The sequence below is a fragment of the Crocodylus siamensis genome, chromosome 13 (assembly GCF_052110815.1).
Source record: "Crocodylus siamensis isolate JL-2025a chromosome 13, ASM5211081v1, whole genome shotgun sequence".
In the NCBI taxonomy this organism is placed as follows: Eukaryota; Metazoa; Chordata; order Crocodylia; family Crocodylidae; genus Crocodylus; species Crocodylus siamensis.
The window spans coordinates 6,688,319-6,708,331 of NC_143407.1; the positions used below are offsets into that span (position 1 = coordinate 6,688,319).

Below are 20,013 nucleotides of genomic sequence, written 5' to 3' on the forward strand. Positions count from 1 at the left end.
CTATTTAAAACTACTTCTTTCCCATCCCCTCCTACACATCTCCAAAATAGGCTCTCTCAGTTAACTCCTACGGAAATACTTCCAGAAATCACCATTCTAGCAACGATCTTCCCCCCACTCCACCCCTTATACCTGGTATTTTTCTGAAAAAGGTCAAACTACCGGGATGAGGAGAGTCTCAACTTTCATTTAAAATATTCTCTAACCTTCGTGTTTGCAGAGAAAAGCTGGAAAATATGAAGCAAGAAGGCTCAAAAACCGGAAGGCAAATAACAAGCACCCAAACTTTTATTAGGTTTCAAAAGTATTTTAAGTCATTTCATGATCTGAGGCTGGAGAGGATTTCTGAACATTTGGAGGTGGCAGAACTTTGTGCGCTGAGGGGCAGACCTCCTTCAGCCCATTTCACAGATGATAAGCTCAAACAAGCTCTGTTTATAAGTAGCTGGAAGCCAAATACGTCTAAGCCAGTAAACACTTTCTTCATCGTGCCCTTTTCTCCATCTACTCCCACTGTTCCCTTCACGCTGCCTTCACTGGTGCCCAAGCTGGCGGGGACAGTCTCCATGAACCGAGGACCTCCACGGTCTCTTCCCAACTTCAGCAACTGCTTTGCCTATGCTGCCCTTGCACCTCCTTATGTTTGAACCAGTGACACCCCCTCCCCTCCAACCCATGATTTAAATGCATCCGGGCTGGAACCATCATTTGGATTCTATAAAGCATCCTCAGTAAACACCGTTAGCGATTTCCCAGGGAACACACGGCAGCTGTTTAACTGCTATTAAAGTCTCAACTCCAGATGCTCAACACAGTGAGATTAAGGGAGGTACAAAGGAGGGGTAACAGCAGGCAAATGGGCCGATCTCATATGGAAACTGCAAAGTCCCACTACTCAGAAGCCCAGGACTGGAATAGTGAGAAGTGCTGCCAGCGAGGATTGAAATGCATTGACATAACCCATCGCAGCGAGTCCAAACCTGCTACAGCAGAGTGTGCCACAGCAGCACTTCTCAACCCATGGGTCGTGACCCAGAAGTAGGGTGCAAGAATGTACGAAAGGGTTGCAAACCAACTTTAAAAATGGATTCTCCTTTAAGAGAAAAACCTGGGAAACCGTGGCCTTTCCCTTGCAGGCTGGCAGAGATCCAGCCTGCAAGGGGCTGCTTGAGGTCCCCCATGTCCCAAACATACCCCCCTGCCCCACACACCCACCCCCGGCTCCACACACCGCAGGGGCTGGGGGGAGCGGGTCAGGAATGAGGGGCACTGGGTTGGGACCGGCCATCACTGTTTACAAATGGGTCCTGGTGCAAAAAAAGGCTGAGAACCACTGTGCTACAGGACACGACTGTGGCATGCTTCCAGAGTTCTTGGTGAGGAGATCAGGACTGAAACAGAAAGAACCGTGCATGCCCTGACAGAAGCACAGTGACAAAGCTGGCATCCAGGACAGATTGCAAGGGGTCGGGTAGGGGGTGCATTAGCACAGCTGTGCGGGAAGGCCAGGACTGGATTTAGGGGCATGGGAAGGGTTGCAGGAAAGAACATGCCTGCAGGATTCCTGCCAGAGCTCCTCCTCCCCAGCTTTAAACAGCCTCCAAAATTCACCTTGAAACATGACGACTGTACAACAAACAAGCCACGGCCCCTGCCACATAGTCATCAGATTCCATTTATTCTGTATACATTCTTAGTGCATGTTCAAATAAGACAGGAGCACTCCTCAGGCCACATGGCACTGCTAATGCTCTTTGCCTTCAAGGTTACACCCGGATGAAACGGACTGAACGGAGACCCATAGTAAGAACTCGTAGAAGCAATTACACGGCAAGACTGACCTCTGCGGACAGAGCAGCTTTGAATCCCCACAGGCCGATGCCTCGAAGTGGCTCTGCTTTTCCTCCACGTCAGAAATATTCAGTATCAAGGACACCAGTACAGGCAACAACAAAGAGAATCACATGGGATAAGAGCTTGAGGTTGACTCTGACACGTTTGGGCCCTTTCAACTGAATTACGCACACAAAGAAAGAAAACGAGGATGATCCAGCACGTTCCCGGCACCCACTTCTTGGTCTTCATCTCCCAAGCTCCAGCCCAGGACCTCCTGCGACTGCCTCACCTTTGGGAGCAGGGGTCTCATATACGTGGAGTTCTTGGCTTCAACTGAACGGAGCTTGGGGAAGGCCAAACTCTCCGGATAGACTGGCTGAGGGTCCCACAGATGCCAAATTCAGAGAGTTAATAGGCAACAGATGAGTGTTGCTCCACGGTATGGGTGAAGTCAGGTGGAGCGATGGGTAAGGAAAGCAAGGGGAAAGCATTCGGGGGAAATGGGTTAGACAATAATGCTACCTCATTCTCATTTCTCCCTCTCCGCCCGTGGGTCTCAAAGCACCTCGTGGGGCGGGGGTGGCAGTATTATTACCCCCATTTCACAGATACAGAAGCCGAGGCATAGGAAAGCTACATGTTTGTCCAGGCACCCAGACCAGTGGCAGAGCTGAGAATAGACCCCAGAGCTTTCAAGACTCAGTCCTACCACGTGGCCACACTACAAAGAGGAACAAGGAACTGCCCAAGAGGGGCATGCCTTCACCCATCCCCATCAGAAGCACAGGGACCTCCGGCATATGTACAGCGCTAGCCCCGCTCCCAGGGCAAAACAAAGGATTCTGGGGATTAGAGGTATTTAAACAGCCATTTTCCACTGGAGTGAAGACAGCAACAGCTGGAGATGCTTTCCAGTGAGCAAAGTGGCTCTGATAATAAAAATAATACTTAGCACTTCCGGAATTCTCACATGGTTGAAACACTTTACAAACACCAATTAATCTTTTAATCCTCACAATCCCACCCCATCCCTTAAGGCAGGTAAGTATCACTCACATTCAGAGCAAGGCAGCTACACTTCATTTCCCTTCTCAGAGGGAAGAGCAGGTTTACAGGATGTGAAAAACAAGCTAAAAAACAGACATATGCAGGATGCTTAGGGGGAAAGAGAGACTTATTCCCCTGACAATAACAAAGATGTCAAGAGGGATGGAGAGTGAATGCCCAGCTTAAAACCCAAAGCACCGAAAAAGATCGGCCACACTCGGGGTCTGTCTACACCACAAAACAAAGGTGGGACAGCAGCAGGGACCAGCATAACAGAGCTAGAGGCACAGCAGCAGTGAAGAGGAGCTTTTGTGTGAGCTACGCAACCCTCCTGGGACCCTTCGGATTCTAGCATGGGCCGATGCTTCTTCACTGCTCTTGCTGCCCCAGGTAGCTAAACTCAACCTACAGCGTGGGCATGCACACCTGCACTGCAATCACACATGCTCTACAGACATGTGTTTGAAACCAAAAGAAAGTCTCATCAAGCTGAAATGTTCCTGTGGACACAGACAGTCTTTGCCATAAAATCAACTACCCATGAACCAGCTCAGTGCAGGGTCAGTCCTGGAGGAAACTCTCCTCGCAGAACTGGAACTTTGGAGAGGGTGAGGTCCTCGGGGAGATTCAAGGGATTTAGTCCCTCTTTTGTTAACACAAAAGGGCTTTGGAGCAAGTATCTGGCCATTGATAATGCTACAGGGGTATAGGTTGTAGCCATGTTGGTCTAAGGACACGGGCAAACAAGGTTCTTTGGGTAAATCAGATCTCTTTTATTAGACCAACTCAAATGGCTGGCAATGCCGAGCTCCTTGCTCACAGCTGCAGGACATCAGCTAGATACCTCAAGTCCTGGAGGGGTCACTCAGCTCTGAGGACAAGGAGGCTCAGAGGCAGCCACAAAGGAGGAATCTCTTCCAAATTCAGGGCCACGTGTTATTTGTGATGGGCACGGCACATTTGGAGAGGACTGACTATTGTTCGCAAATGAACTGCCTTTCACAGGTTTGGACTGTCCAATAAACTGTACCTTGCAAAGGCCAAGGCAAGGTGGGCGTGAAAAAGTAAGCATTTCTACTCCATCCAGGAAGAGCACAGACCAACAGCAGATGCTTCCCCAGCCTGACAAAGGGTGTTTTAACCTGAAAGCTTGCACAGACGACTTTTTCCAACTATTTTAGTTGGTCTAATAAAAGATAAAGGACTTACCCAAAGAACCTCGTCTGCTTATGTCCTTAGACCAACAGGGCTACAACCTACACCCCTGAAAAAAGAAAGTGAGCACGGTGTAGGGATGACTAGCTGCTCTTCCCTGTTGTGCCCTGCTGACATCACGGCACTTCTGTAGCAGTGGATCTGGCCCACAAAGCATAAACTCCTCAGGACGGGGACCTCTCTCCCGTTCTGCCTAGAATATGCCAGGAAACCTAAGAGGCTCCAGCAATATAAACACATTCTGGCCAAAACAAACGAATCGTGGAGAACAGTTATGACCACCACTGGATTACAGGTGATCTACCAAACCAGGGAGAGTAAACTCAAAGATCCAGTCTTGTTCCACCTGCCACTGACCCCAACCCTCCCCACAACTTCAGTTACAAATTGTTCCAACTTTGAATGCTAGAGAAAGCAGTGAGGCTGCATAGCAACACCCCAACCGTGCTTGCTAACACAGACATCCTTCTAATCATAGTCCCCAAGAGCTGACACAGCAGCACTCAAGCCATTCTCTATGAAGGTTTCTTGGCAACATACAAATCAAGAGACTGGGAAGTTGTAGGAGGACCGGGAACCTTTCCTGAAGCAATTAGCAAAATGAAAAAGCAAGGAAGATGCTCACTACATTCCTTGTTAGCACAAATCAGGTGAGCTTTGGTGCATCTCCCCAAAGTCATGAGATAATTTCCTGTCATTGAAGCCTTCAGATATTCACAGCATGACCAGCTGGTCCTCTCCTTGTCTACAGATTTTCTCCCCATCTCCTGTAGTCTCCCACCAGCTGTTTGAAAGCTGAACCTGGCCCTCTGCACTAGTGACATACTGCTCTGATCATCCTTAAATTGCAAATTCATGTCTACTAAATCCCTAGCGTGTCACTCATGAGACCTGCAATACATCATGAGCAAAGTCTGCTGAGCCAGCCCTCATCCCCCCTGTACTGAGAGAGCCATAAAGAAGGGAGAATTCAAGAGCCTGAAGAATCAAATTCTCACTCACAATCAAAACTGCCCAGACTAGAATCGGAAGCCTCTGCACTAGCCATAAGGAGGAGAAAAACTTCTAGTTGTTTTGCCATCTGTCCTCTTAACAAGTACATCACCCAGGATGGACTGCTATACACTAGATTGATGGTTTGACAAGGCAACGAAATTAAAGGTCACAGGTTCTCTCTGCACTTATAAAGCCTTCATCAACTGGGCACACCTATACAAGATGCTTAATGTGCAGTAGTAGCCTACTAACACTGCGCCGTAGCGCTCTGGGCAAAACCTGTGCTAATATAGTACGGCACAGTAGTATTAGGTTACTGCACAGTAAGCGTCACTAAATAAATGTGCGCCAGCACTGTAGTTACTGTGCATTTAGTTAGTATTTCACTAAGTACCAAACTAAACGCGCAATAACTACTGTGCATTAATGAACATGTAGACACGCCCACTGACCATCTTTCATGAGGGTCTTAGGATACACCTGTAAGGTAGAGGAGCAGTAGCCCCATTTACAAATAAGTAATGGAAGCCTGGCTTAAATTACGTGACTTACCTAAAGTCAGCCCCAAAGTCTAAAAAAGGAATTAAGCCCTGACCTCTCCCAAATCCACATCCTAGCCATTTGATCAGTAGTTCTCAACCTTTTTAGACTCCAGGCACCCGTCGTTAGACTTGAGGCACCCCTCAAGAACATGCCAGCTCTTATTTTTTGACTACAGAACAGTAGTAGAACAACTCCTCAGTCGTAAAGAGCTCAGAAAGACCACACCGGGCCAAAAGGTTTTTGACGTTGTAGATTCCTCTTTGAAATCCACGAGTGCATCTCACGAGTCACATGTAGGTGTTTGCACAACAGTGTTAATACTGTACAGCACCTCACAGCACCCTTAAAAGGACCTCGTGGCACCCCAGGGTGCCGCAGCACCCTGCTTGAAAATCACTGCACTAGATCATCCCACAGTCATTCCACACAGGAGCACATCCAGAGTCTGAGCCTAATGGTGCTGGGGAAGGAGCCCCTACAAGCTGCCCTGTTGCCAGTCATACAAAGCTCTAGATCCACAGCACCTTGAAAGGGCTTGTGACCGATAGCTGCCTCTTGATTCATTTAGTCTTGGAAATACTCACTCAGGTACATTAGCCACACTCCTCTAAAAGATAACACCAGGTGGCAGCAAACTCCATACAGTAATCCAAGATATCCTAATGTAAACACGGTTCTATCCGTACAGATAAGGGGCTTTGGGTACACGTAAAGGAAGCTGTTTCTGGAACAAGATCTTCATGCCTAAGCAGCATGTAATGAGGAGCCCTCTTTCTGGATGCTGCCTCCCATACCTACTCTTCGCATTTGAAACAGGAGTCTATACAGGTCACTCTGCACCGCCAAGGCCGAGTCATATTCCAAACTGGAACTTGAATACCCTTCATGTTTTATGGAGTCAAAGGCCAGAAAGGCTGGAGGGCAAGGTCCTTGCCCCCCGACCTGGGAAAAATTCCCTTCTAACCCCCTTCGAGGACTGGTCCGTTCGTGTCAGTTTGTATACTGCTGAACTGGTGTCGGCAGATCACTCCACAGTAATGCAACAAAAGGGTTATACTCTCACCCAGCATTGACGAGGGTGACAGACAACTCAAATGAACCCTAAAATGCAAACTCACTTTAATGCTGGTCCGTCCGACTGCTCAGAAACTCACTCAGCGCAAGCCCTTAGCGCACATGCTCCATCATGGCACCTCATGTTGTTGGCAGACTGTCTTGCGTTATGAGAGAGGCGTACAAAGCTTGCACTGGTACGAGACATATTCCTGCCATAAGCCTCGGACCAGCCACCATCTGCATGTGTCCACTTCTCCTGGAGAGAACACTATAGGAGCTGAATCCCAATAAAGACCTCAGATTTTAGTTTCACTTAGGCAGTGAAAGGCCTTCAGTGCCAGACCTTTATTCCACTCCAACAGCATCCAGCACAATCAGCTTCTGACCCATGACTGGAGCTGTTAAGTACCACTGCAATACATAAAAGGGAAGGAAAGCCAACCGGGGTACCAGGTAGGTGGACTACAGCATAGATTGGCTAGCACTCTTCTCAGAAGGGGTCCCTGTGCTGTTGGTCTGAAGACTGCGATAGCACCCTGCTATAGATGCTTGTGCACAGTGTAGTTGGTGCTGACAAGACCTGAAAGTCAGCAGTTTGCTCAAGCTAGGGAGAGCTGCAAAGAAAAGCAAGAAATCCCTCTGATGGCATTTGGAGCAGGCTCTGAGATGGACCTGTCCTGTTTCACAAGGAAACATGAATACTTAGTGGTTCGCCTCTTTTTGACCTGGTCATTTCCTATTTCTCTCAGCTCTGGTGATGAAACTAAACAAGTTGTTTCCATTTGGCATTCTCAGGGCACTGCCAAATGCCGCAACATCTGAATTGCTAATGGTATAAGGGATGGGGTCGTCACAGCTCACAAGAACCCCCTCTTCATTGAAGTATTTCCAGTAAAATGCTTAAGTGGTTAATTTTTTAGACAGCTGTGTCTCTGCCTGCTCCCCCACCACAAGAGCTAAATCTAAGGCATATATTACCTGACTGTTTCCCCCTTTTAATGCAGTCAGTTCATATATAAAAAAAAAATACTATATTTGGGTTTTTTTCCTGCTATAAAAACATAAGTAAGGGCTGTGGATGGAGAGAAGGGAAGACTGGAGCTCAAGGGCTTGCAAAGAAACCTCAAGCTTAAGTCTGCTACGCATCTGGAATTTGCGCAACAAGCAGCAACCCAGAGAGGGGAATCCGTGTTCTAGAAATGGGGGATTTATGAATCTAAAAGTAAAGAGGCTGTATGGATATCCATCACCTTTACTTACCAGCTGCCATAACTCCTTGCCATTGCTCCCAGACAAACCAAATCCCAGGACATCACTACAGCAAAGGTGAGGTTTGCTAGTAATGGAACAAACCTTGGAATCCAAAAATTATGCTGGCAAACCCCTGCACTGAATTATAACTGGATGATCCAGCTTCCCCTTTCACCCTGGAAGGTCATGCCTCAAGACTAATATGCTGGCAGCAAGGATATCATAGTGATGTAGGCTTGGATGGTTCTTGTTGCCAGTGGAGGGGCAGCCTCCAGAGCGTTGGAGGACATGGTCTGAGTCTGGAGGAGGAAGATGTGGGACTCTGCAAGTGAAAAGGTCAAACTTAAAACAACACCAAGAGCTCTTTTAGGTCTCATACAAAATGCCAGAGTGGAATCAAGGAATGCAATGCCCAGAGAACGGCTTAACTTTGCTACATGCCACCTCATGCACACAATGCCAATATTGGAACATTCCCTGGACAACAAGAAGCAGAATGCTTCAGATCAAATTCAGCCCTGGCATAACTGGGTGAAGCCATATCAAAGCCATGGTGTTATACCAAAGCTCAATTTAGTCCACTGAGTTGACAAAACAAAAAACAGGGGCCATATGTTTAGCCAAAACACTAGTCAAATATTTCGCATGGAGTCATCCAAGCGTGTGGGAGTCTGCAACACTTCAATATGACTCCGAGCTTGGCTGCCTTGCAATCATGCCCACACTTCCGTGCTTTCTACACTCCCTCCCACCCTTCCAGTACAGTGCATTCCAGTTCACGGAGTCTTCCCCTCGCAGCTGTGCCTTTCAACACAAGAACCGGGTCCAACACAGCACCTCCTTTCCACCATCTCACCCCTCCAGCCCTGCCAAGGAAATGGAGTTGAACGCCAGGCTGATCCATTGCACGTGGCCACAGGCTTGGCACTTTTTAAACTTTGAGGCAAAAGGAGATTTACAAAATTAAATAAATAAATAAATAAATTAGCACGGAAAAATACACAAACAAATAAAACAAATTAAAAAAACATTTCTGAATCGCCACAAAAACAAATAAATAAACAAACAAACGAGACAAAACAAGCTGAGGGCTCCCTGACCCCAGCCTTCACTGGCATTCAGGCCCTCCCCTCCTGTTTTTGCACTGGCACCAGTCTCTTTGGGGTGTCATGGAAGTAGGAGAGGTAGCCCTGATCAACGCAGTACCCCCATACAGATGCCATTCAGGTGCTGGCATCCCCTGAAAGGTTTCAAACGCTCTGCAAGGCTCAGAAAACCAAAATACTTGGTAGGAATGGAGAGAGCGCAAAAGACAGACAGACAGACTACGAGAGTAAAGTCTGTTTCGTGGGGCTATCCAAGGATGGTGTGTTGGCCAACAGGGATGAGAAGCAAGGGGGAATGGAGGATGGAAGTCACGCTGAAGGGCAGATAACAAAAGCCACAATGCGATGCTCGCACTTGGTGTTCCCCTCACAGAGGCAGGTCAGTGCTGTTATGCCGCGTTTTCCTTGAAGTCCCATCATCTCTGGGCAGTGCCCTCTGCAAGTTGGACATGGCTGCTGTCTTTTTAAGGTCAATGACTGCGTAGGAGTCCGTCCTGCGGGCTGGATGGGTGGTGGGAAGCGGGGCACAGGGGACCTGGGGTTTCTGGCACCCCTTGTGGGGGTCAGCCTCCAGCTCCACCTGGATGTAATTGAGCTGCCTCTGCTGCTCCGGGCAGGGCCGGCGGAAGTCGAAGCTGAAGACGCTGGGCGTGCAGTTGCGGAGCTGCTGCGGGAAGTTGCCGCGGTGTAGGCTGCCATGCAGCACAGTGCTCTCCGAGTTCATGTAGTTCTGCAGCGGGTCATCTTCGCTAGGCTCGCGGTAGCCATTCGGGGAAGGGGTCAGGGCATCCCCTGAGTCCTCATCATCCTCGTCCTGCCGCAGGGGCTGGCACTCCCACACGGGAGGCAGGGATGGCAGGTTTTCATAGTGCAGCAGGGCCGTCCTGCGGTGAGAGCAGCTGTTCAAGCCCAGGTCTTCCCGGGTGAGTTTCAAGCGACCACCGCGCCGAAGCGAGGCACCCCCAGGGGGGAGCAGGCCATTGATGTTCTCATACATGCACTTGGGCATGGGGTACTTGTCCTTACACTCATTGTTGTTGTTGGGAGCACAGATATGTCCCCTGCACTCCCGGTGGTACGGGCAGAAGCTGTCACATTTCACCACGTGCCTGCAGCCAGGGGCAGGACCCAATACAAACTTCACCTCCCCTGGCTGCAGGAAGACTTGGGGGTTTCGGTCCTCTAGTGAGCAGCTGTGGTTCCTGTGAGGGAAAGAAGGATGGACCTCAGGCAGGGTGTGCATACAGTGCCGGCCTCTCATCTCCTCCTCACCACTGGTGGTGTTGACGTACGTGTGGGACTGCAAAGAGAGCAAGTGAATTTTAGGAGCAGAAGGATGACAGCAGGAAAAGAAACAAGACAAAAATGCAGCCGGTGGATGAGTGCCTACAGGGAAAGGATAACAGGTGTGGAAGCTGATGAAGCAGAGGTAGAGGATGGAGCCTTGGTGGTTGACGAGACTTTGGGCAATGGAAATCGAGTAATTCGTGGTCTGAGAAACAGAAGCTGGAACTTGACGGGAGTGCCTAGCTAAAGTAAAGTTACACTCACCACAACAACTCTTACGCGCCAACTATTCTGCAAGTGTGGAAAGAGGAAAGAACTTAATTCCCTGTCACAGATTTAACTTCAGTTTCAGGAGTGGAATGAGCAAGATATGAGCTTCCAATCACCTTCCTACAACAGTGCTCTTCCAATACAATCAAAAAACCCCAGCAATTATTATAATGTTCCTGTAAGGCCTCTTCACTGCCCATTAGTCTGAGTGGATTCTGCTTATTGGTCCTGTAAGTCTCCATACCTTGGGGGCTGTTACATATTGGGACTGATACGTGGCACCGCGATACACATCTTTAAAAGAAAATCCTATTGGCATGACTGACTCGGGCACATGGCATGGTTTGAAACAAAATACCTAGACTTCATTCTTAAACAAGTTTGGTTAAACCTCTGACAAGGAGTACATGGCATATCAAGCCACACAGGCTTTTTCATGAGATGTCTTCTTGAGCTGCTTACATAAATGTCCTAGAACACGATATTGGAGGTGCCTAGGTTTGCCCAGTTCTGCAGGAAAAGGTACCAAGATGCTGTTGGAGACAAAATATAACGGCCCGATTGGCTACAGTAAGTCCTAGGATCCTAATCAGAGAGCAGAGGGAGTGCGGTAGAAGCAGTTAGCCAAGTAGCACAGTAGAAGCAGATGCCACGGGAGGGCCTGAGTTTGGGTATCCAGCCTTGAGCCCAGCTTGGCCTTGCAGCAGCTGGGAAAGACGTGAGAGCAGCTCACTCAGACTAAGAAGGGGAATTACCTGTTCCTGGGTGCAACCTAGCAATTTTCAGTAAAACGACTGAAGAGGAGCAAGTTACAAGGTAAAATGGCCCCTGTGCTTCCTGGAGCTATGCAGAAGTATAGGTCTAGCATTCCAAGGCTCTACACAGAACTGATGTGCTACATAGTCCCCACAGCAACAACTATCAGGGCGTACCTGCTCATCAGCCCCGATAAGGGCGTGCGTAGAGTCCTCCCCAACAGAGGAGTGCCTCAAGCTGCTCATGGAGGGGTGTCTGGCTGTGGAGTAGGATGGGGCTTCCCCAGGGAAGCTGTGAAATCCATTGGGGAACCCTGGAACGGTGTACCCCAGAGCTGAGGAGGAAAGGTAGAGACACATGCATTAGAGGCAAAGCTTTACCCAGCCCTTGCATACAAGCATAACTACATGGCACAATGTTTGGCTCAACAGGCATGTCAGAGAGCAGAACGTGGTGGGCTGGGGTAGGTGCTACATTAATGCGTGGCCTAAACATGCACTAGGTCTCCTTGGATAAATTCAACAGCTTGCGAGTCCCTGCTATTCAAGTGGGAAACACTCAAGCAAACATGAATTCCTCTAGCTGGGGTTTTCTTCAGGAGCTCCCTCACCTCCTATTTCTTAGAAACAAGATATCACACCCAGCAAATGGCTGGGGCTTCAGGATGAACATTCTGCATACGACAGGCGTGGTCTGAAGCACCCAGCCCAGAGGTACCAAGATGCCGTTGGAGACAAAATATAATGGACCGACTGGCTACCAGGGTTGTGTCCTTGGCTAGAGGGCTGCAGAGGCCAGGCTGGACCACCTTCCTATCTCCATTTCCCCTCCACCCCAAGTATTCTAGAAGCCTTACTGCTGGGGGTCTGCGGGGTTCGGGACAGCTCACGCTCAGTAGGGTGACTGCTCCTAGTGATGATGACTGGCTCCTCCACCACGTTGATGCTGTTACACTGCATCAGGTCTTGCAGCAGGTTAAAGATCTCCTCTGCTCTGGAACACTTGAAGGCAAAGATCCCTGTGCAAACAGAAAGAGAGAAGAAGTGGTAAAGGAGAGGGCAACCTCATTTAAGTAAGGAGGAAAGCTGGCCCTCTGAAGGCAAGAGAGTTCAAGAACTGGGTGTAAAGAGGTTTTCTACTTAACACAATCGACCTAAGCTTGGTAGGTTTAGACAAAAAGAGATCGAACACTGAAGTCACAGGAATGTTCACCCTCCAATGGGCAGGATAGATTTGTTGGCGATACAGCAAAACCCAGATTTTTCATATACGGATGGACTGAAACCTGCTTAATGCAGGAAACCGCTGAATTGAGGGTAAGCCACAAAGCTGGTTGCTCCAGCTACGTGAAGAAATGGCATACTCCAAAACAAAAACAACAACAAACAGCTGGAGCGCCTCAGCAGTCCCACACAGGGGTATATGCAGCTACAGCATATAGCTAATTCACAAACACACTCTTCCTCACAGAGGAGGGGGGGCAAGAAAATGACCCTTGCAAGGTACCCGAGTTTATTATACAAGCTCTTGTGCTTCAGGTTATAAGACACCACCACAAAAGAGGCTTTTTCAATAGGCAGGCCGAGTTATAATGGCTCGCTAGGAAGTTCCCTGCGTCTTCCTCCGGAAGGTGAGCTACCAGGCAGTGCTCAAAAGAAGGCACAGGTGACCAATATGACTTGGGTATTCCCATACTCCTCTACACATGAACACATGATTTACAAAGCAATGTTCTGCGCCATATTCTTGGTATTCAGATAAATAGTGCCATGACATTTCTATCTAGCAAATCCTCTTCTTGTATCACTAAAAACCTAATGTCATGGTCACTATCTGATCAACTAGCACATCTATTACCAACCTTATAATTAGCCCCTTTCAAAAATAGGGATATAGTTATCATACAAGAAAGATCCTGCACTGGCAGAGGCACGGACTGGAGAAACCAACAGTGCTTGCTCCACCCTTCACTTCCATTATTTCATTTCTCCTGAAGTCCAGGTCAATTCCTACTGTCCGTAGGCCTTGAAGAGTTAAATTCATATAGCCTCCTAAAGAAATGGTTTGGGAGTGGGCTGCAGCAGGTACAGCAGGAGCAGCTGCTGGAACTAATGAGGGAGGTCAGGTAAGAATGAGGGCAGGTGAGAGCAGTGATTGGCTGTACCTGTCCAGCTGGCTCAGTACCAGACAAGATTACAGAAATGTGTGTATGATGAACCAGTTAGATCAGCAGTTTTCAACCTCATTAGACTCGAGGCACTACTTGGCAAATGCCAACACTTAGTCTTCACTCATTTTCTGACTACAGAAAAATAACAGAGCATTTCTTCGGTTGCAAAGAACTCTAAAAGGTCAAAACAGATCAGCATGTTTTAACTCTGTGGATTCCTATTTGAAACCTCTGGGTTTATCTTGTGAATTATCTTTGCACATCTACAAGCTCTAACACCGGTTGAGAACCTTGAGTTAAATGAATCATGTACTAAGAGTTAGGTAGTAAAGACTGCGTAGGTCCCAGATACTACCTAATTTCACGTTCAGCATTCTGACTGGTTAATACACATACGATCAAGGAACGCATTGATACAATTCAGTGTGCGTTAGCTAGCGACATGGCATTTATAATGTGGGTAGAAGATGGATTAATTTGAAAGAGACTCTGAATCCACGTACTCTTACATATATCCTCTCTGTTGGCCAGCTTGATCACCTTGCTGGCAGGGAATGAAGCTAATCTTGTTATACTCACTCTCTCTTGAAGCATGTTGCAGTCAGGGTTGACAGCCCCTTAGAAGCAATAACTCCGTCAATGGAAGTCTGTCCACTGACTAATGGGAAGTGGGCCGGGGCTCTGGAACGCATGCGAGAGGGTGGGGGAACAGCAGTAGTTTGAAAACGCATCAAATTAAATGATAACTCCCTGGATAAACAGCCTGGCCAACAGCTAACGTGTGCGAACCAACCAACCACAGGCCAGCATGCACATACACGCACAAAACCCATAGCAACAGGGACCGCATGGCAACGACAGCTGCTACTCTGAAGAAAAAAGGGGAAAAATATTCTTGCCAAAAATATATGTATCTGTCTTATTTAATGAGGATAAGAGGAGCAGCAGGGTGGAATCATCCAAACAAAATCAATTAAGCAAGAAAATTTCCTACAAGGGAGGAAAAGCAGCAGAGGAAGTGTTTTTTTGCCCTGTGTATACAATGGCGTTTCTCTGATTTATATCTGCATAGAGAGGATTGATGACTTAGCCTGTGCTCGCTGAAAAAAAATTCTTGTGCATCAATGGCTCTGCTCTATCCCTGCGATCCAGATCTCTAAAGAAAACCAGAGCAAACAGAAGTGTGTTCTAATGACAAAACAGGCAAACACAATGACACAGTTCCCCCTGCTGACAACTGAGAAGCATGCGACTCAACTATAGGAGAGCCCCATTTATATAAATATTACAGAGTAGCATATGGCATTGCAAATTTACACAGCACTTTATAGGCAAACAGAGAGCCATGACGAGGCCTAGGGGACTCGTCAACATACTCGATACAAACTGAGGAACGTAACTTTTTTTAGCGCCAAGCGCCAAGAATATGATCATCTCTTTACAACAGAAACACTGACAGACTGTGTGTTCACTGGCTCAGGGACTAGTGGAAAGTGTGGGACAGTGGGAGTCAGGAAACCTGGGTTCTCTTTCCAGCTCTGCCACTAGTTCAGTACATGCCCCTAGGGAAGTCACTGCACTTCTCCATGCCTCAGTTTCCCCAGGAGTCAAATGATGCAGATATGAAACTCCCACTCCCCACACCTTGTCAAGTGCTGTGAGATCCCTGGACAGAAAGCATTACAAAGTAGTGACTATTAACCAAAGTGGAGGGAGACAAGATAACCCATTAGGAAGGCTGGAGAAGGACAGGGTTATTTCTTAAATTACTGATATTACCCACTCCCTTTTTTTATTTTTTTTCAGCACACAACAGCCAACCCCAGAACTGCCTCTGCCACCTGGCTTCCCATTCAACTCAAACCTCATCCCCCGTTTGTTTGACTTCTGATGGGATGCAACACACCATAGAAGCAATATCCCAAGTTACACTTTAACATTTCCAGCGTTAATAGTAAACACTCACAGGTATTACAACACCCCAGGAGTGGGATACTGCTGGCACTCGCAAAGATTTATTAGATACCAAAAGCAGCAAAGAAATCAGCACCAAGGCAGCCCACAAGCAAGAGCTGTGCAGTTACTACCCCATCAAGCAGGGACCACCCGCTCACCCTGTCCGGTCTGGCAGCGGCGCCCACTCTCGAAGGAGAAGAGGTTGGAGTCATAGCCATAGCGGCGCAGACAGAGGTAGGGCCACCTGACAGCATCACGCTTCCGAGTGTGCAAGATGAGCTCCGTCTGCGTCAGCTCCATGATCCCAGATCCCAGCTCGTTCCCCTCATCATCCACATTCGTTACCTGCGGAGGCACCAAAGTTCACGTCAGGAAGCCCAGCGCACTGTAGCAAAGGACACCTTAGGGACCGTGGCTTCCTTGAAATGTCAAGGTGATTTGGAGACTGCAGCCTCCTCAGTCCAGGTAGCATACCTCAGGACAGGCATGACAAGCAGAGAAGCTCAAGCACGCTCTAACTTTCAGCCTCCCTGCTAACCAGCAGCAACCCTACTTTTACAATGCAGAGATCTGTCTATTAGGCACTTGACCAAAATCTGCAGACTCCTTTTGCATAGGCCAACCAGCTAGAACACAGAGACAGGCTCCACGACATAAGCCACCCAACTTCCCCTCCACAGGGCACGTTTTCCCTCTAGCTCCAAGGAGGTGAACCTTAGCACAAGTGAAAGCTTCACTGCATGGAGAGGATACACCCTTCAAGGAGAATCCCCAGCTTAAAATCAACACCACATTTGCAAATCACTCCTTTCTCTGACCAAGAACTCCCAAAGATGAGCATAAGCTTCTCACTTCCTTAAATGCACCAATTTGCACTAGACTCAGTTGGCCTAAATTCATAACAGCTGTTCACACTGCAGGCCTTTTCCTCCAGGAGGAAGGCAAGCTTACCTTAAACTTCGTGGGGTGGTTGTCCGGGATGCTGTCTCTGCACAAGCAGCTACAGCAGCTCCCCATGACGTCAGCATACCAGGGAAGCTCTGGGCACAGGAAAAGAAGACGACAAAGGCATAAATCCAGAGATTTCACATCTTCAAGCCATAAAGACCATCTCCTCCCAGTCACTGACCCACTAGATCCTTACCCAGTTGTGGCCATTAGGTGATATTTTATTTTGTGGGGGAGGGGAGGAATTCCCACTTCAGTCCCACAATCCTCTGCTAGGCGTCATGGTAACTAGGATGGCAAGAAGTCACCTGAAGCACCATGGAAATTGTCCCATTTTTCACCTGATAAAAACACAATTTAAAAGAACAGAAACTGAGCGCACAGAACACTTGCTATCAGGTAGAGGGCTAATTTCCCCCCAAAACTAACTTTCTAAAATATGACTCGTAAGGAATACACAAACACAACCAGTGCTAAAAGTATTGCTCAAATGTACATTTATGTAACACTCAGCACAGGACAGCATTGCAAAACTCTGCACACCTGCTACGTGCTGGCAAGGATGCATGCCAGGTGTTAACATCTTTGCAAACCTCCTGGGGAAAGAGATTAGACAGGGACAGTGAAATCCAATGGGGACCTTAACTGTGTGAATTACCCTCTGTGGGCGTATTAAAGCATGGGTTTAAGAGAACCAATCCACCATACAGCAGGTGTTTGAACTGATGGGGAGGTTAGTGGGAAAAGCAAAGGGCAAAGCCAACTGCTTCCAACTTCATCAAACAACCTGATGTTGGCTGCTTTTCCTGCTGCAGCCTTCTTGGTTTGTGAATAGCAACCCAATCGCACCGCTCCAGTTCAGTGCAGGTTACGTTGCCACACGCACCTATATTCCACCCTACAGACACGTTCATGAATTTGGCAAACATGCCCGTGGGAGCTGCACCCACTTACCCCCGAGTGAGCTAGACCCAAAGGCAATATATAGTTGACTGTTAAGGAATTAGCTCCACATTGCTCATAAAGAAAACGAGGCTGGAAACGCAGACGGAGAAATGAATCGGCACAAAGAAACACAAGCAATTTCTGCCTCGCTGGGTAACTGCAGACAACCAGAGTCCTCAGCCAAGTCGGAGCCTTACAAAGCCTTGCCGGCAGCTTCGCGCCGTCCCAACTTCTGCGACTCCAGCAAAAGCAAAAGGCTGTAGCCCACTCTCTCTCCTATGGGGTCCAGGAAGTGCAAACACATTCCTCTCCCCACCCCCCCCACCAAACGTAAAGAACTACAGATTCCCTGCTCGCTTCAGGAGCCTTTCAACCCCAGCTTGTTTGTTAAGCCGTCTCCATAGCCCTGTTCTAGTTAACTTCACAGACTTTCCACTGCAAACCTAGATCCAGACTCCTCTTCCATCTAATCTGGTCACCGGTGGCACAGCCTTCTCCTTCTGCCATCAGAACCATTTCTATTGCTCCCGGCCTCTTCACGTCTTCATCGAACTTCCAAGTTTTGTACGAGCCATTTATTTTCCTCCCACCTTTTCCTTCTTCTGCGAGTTTTTTTCTGGATCTTGGCTCAAACTCTGGGACCTGTTCGCAGTGGGGGGTTATAGTTTCCACTGGAAGACTGCGAGATTCCCTGCCTCGAAGATCCTTGAAAAGCCGAGTCAACCGGTCGTTGCAGTCTCATTGCTGAATATTTTAGCAAATGTCTATTCCACGCAAATTCCTAGCTTAGAACTTTAGTCTCAGTACACACTTTTTATGACTCTGTTTCCATGTCCAGATGTGCCAACTACCCAGATCCCTCGGGATGCATACACTAGTGAGCAAAACCCTGGCATCCTTGGACCACGCAAGTGCCTTTTGCATTTCAGCATCTACCAGACCATTTCTTGCAATTTCCTTGTGCTTAATTGGCTCTGCTTTCTAGAGAAAACAAACCAGCTGCATTCCTTAGTACTACGAACACCTGCAACTGTTCAGCTCAAAGAAAACAGCAGCAGGTTTCCATGCACTTGCCTGCCTCTCTTAAGGGCTATAGTGGAATATGCTGGTCTTCCACCTTCTAATAGCAAGCCTAACTAAAAGTGACTATTAAAAGCCTTGAATCTCACAGGAGCTGCCCATGCGAGGAGCGCTGTTTGTACCAAGTACTGATGAGCGCACGCTCCAGCAACACTTGTTTTCCAGCCCCAAGGCCATGCGCTTGAACAGAAAACACCACAACCCGCCGTCGCAACAACTCCACCTCCTCTTGCCTCGCCGGACCGTCCTATCCTGCAGACACTTTTTTTCCCCCTGCAAAGATCTTCATCCCATCAAACAACAAGTTTTCCCCGGTGGGAACGCAAGTATAGCAGACTCCCTTTCACGCCTCTCGAAGTTGCGAAGGCAGCTACCAGATTTGCCGAGTTAGACACCTTAGGCTCCCCATAAAAAGCAACTGAGATCCAAGTAGAGGTCACAAATAGAAAAGCTGGCACTTTCCAATCATTTGCTCCTCCTGGAGGGGCAACCAGCGGATTTACTGGGGGATAAACCTATCTTCAAATATGAAACGACGCTTCTTAAGTTTCACACATGCCCGACGACTCTCTTGGCAGAAGATTGCCATTTGTCTAGGGAGCCTCCCAAGGGGTTTTTCTAACTCGCTCGAGCCGGTGTCTGCTGCACCTTCGAGACTCGCCCAGTGGGGCGACGGGAGGGGGCCGCCAACCGCGGGCGGGACGCCGATTTCCAGACGGCCGAGTTGATGGGCTCCCACCCCGAACCGAACGGCCTGTCCCCCCCGCGCGCGTCAGGCAGGCCCGGGCGCCCAGGCAGCTGGCCCTGACCCTGCCTCTGCTGCCCCGGCCCCCGGGGCCTGCTTGGGGCAGGGCGTCGGGACCAAGAGCACGTGGCTCCCTGCCGCCGGGCCCGAGGGGTGCAGGCCCCGGCCCCCGAACTCCCCCGCCCCGCCCCACGCGGCGCTCACGGGCCGGGGGGGAACCGGCCCTTGAGGAGGGACCCGCGAGGGGGAGGGGCGGTACCTGCGGCGCTGCCCGGCCTCCGCCGCTGGGACCCGCGGGGCCGGGCCCAGGGCCGCCGCCGCCGCCCCGCTCGGGCTCCGGGCCCCGCCAGCGCCGCTCCCCCCGCGCGGGCCGGCCCGGGGTCAGGGGCCGCCGCGAGCAGCAAGTGCGGCGCCGCCGCCTAGAGCGTCCCCGGCTGGAGGACCCGGCAACGAGCGGCTGGGCCGCCAGGGGGCGCGGGGCGGGGCGGGGCCTGGAGAGAAAGGAGGCGGTGACGTCTGCGTGGCGTCACGCGGAGCCCGCCGTTGCCGGGCGCGCCGGACCCCGCCCCCAAGGCTCCGCCCCGCGCTTAGCCAGACGACTGCCCTGAGCCGCCATGTGGGCAGCGCGGCGGGGCTAGCGCTCGGGATCCCCTCACTTCCTGTCCCAAATGCCTTCCTTCCCGTCTGAGACACCTCAGTTCCTGTGCCAAACGCTTTACTTGCTTAGACCCCTCACTTCCTGTCTCGGATCCCCTCGCTTCCCGTCCCAGCTGGCTGCCTAGACGGCCTCCTGACGCTGCCTTTGG

At 49.4% G+C, this 20,013-nt stretch overlaps 1 protein-coding gene across 2 annotated transcripts; it reads right to left on the reverse strand.

Annotated features, from left to right (window-relative positions):
* Window positions 1–272: 272 nt before the first annotated feature.
* On the reverse strand, window positions 273–19,679 carry FRS3 (fibroblast growth factor receptor substrate 3). 2 transcript variants are annotated; one of them, XM_090025107.1, is made up of 7 exons: window positions 19,467–19,679; window positions 16,634–16,778; window positions 16,441–16,529; window positions 15,648–15,834; window positions 12,253–12,381; window positions 11,540–11,697; window positions 273–10,350 (listed from the first exon to the last, which is right to left on the reverse strand). In XM_090025107.1, exons 3-7 carry the CDS (start codon window positions 16,504–16,506, stop codon window positions 9,418–9,420), a joined length of 1,473 nt encoding a protein of 490 aa, XP_089881233.1. In that variant the 5' UTR covers window positions 16,507–16,529; window positions 16,634–16,778; window positions 19,467–19,679; the 3' UTR covers window positions 273–9,417. The 2 variants fall into 2 exon arrangements, with proteins under 2 accessions (XP_089881233.1, XP_089881232.1); XM_090025106.1 differs by having other exon boundaries at window positions 12,220–12,381; window positions 19,467–19,675.
* Between the last annotated feature and the right edge of the window lie 334 nt (window positions 19,680–20,013).

Excerpts from the sequence above, each read along its gene's own strand:
- FRS3 (XM_090025106.1), bottom strand. The coding sequence starts at position 16,506 with ATGGGGAGCTGCTGTAGCTGCTTGTGCAGAGACAGCATCCCGGACAAC. Across the intron at positions 15,835-16,440 it reads ACCACCCCACGAAGTTTAAG|GTAACGAATGTGGATGATGA; the intron begins GTAAGCTTGCCT and ends GTGCCTCCGCAG. Across the intron at positions 10,351-11,539 it reads TTATCGGGGCTGATGAGCAG|TCCCACACGTACGTCAACAC; the intron begins GTACGCCCTGAT and ends CTCTCTTTGCAG.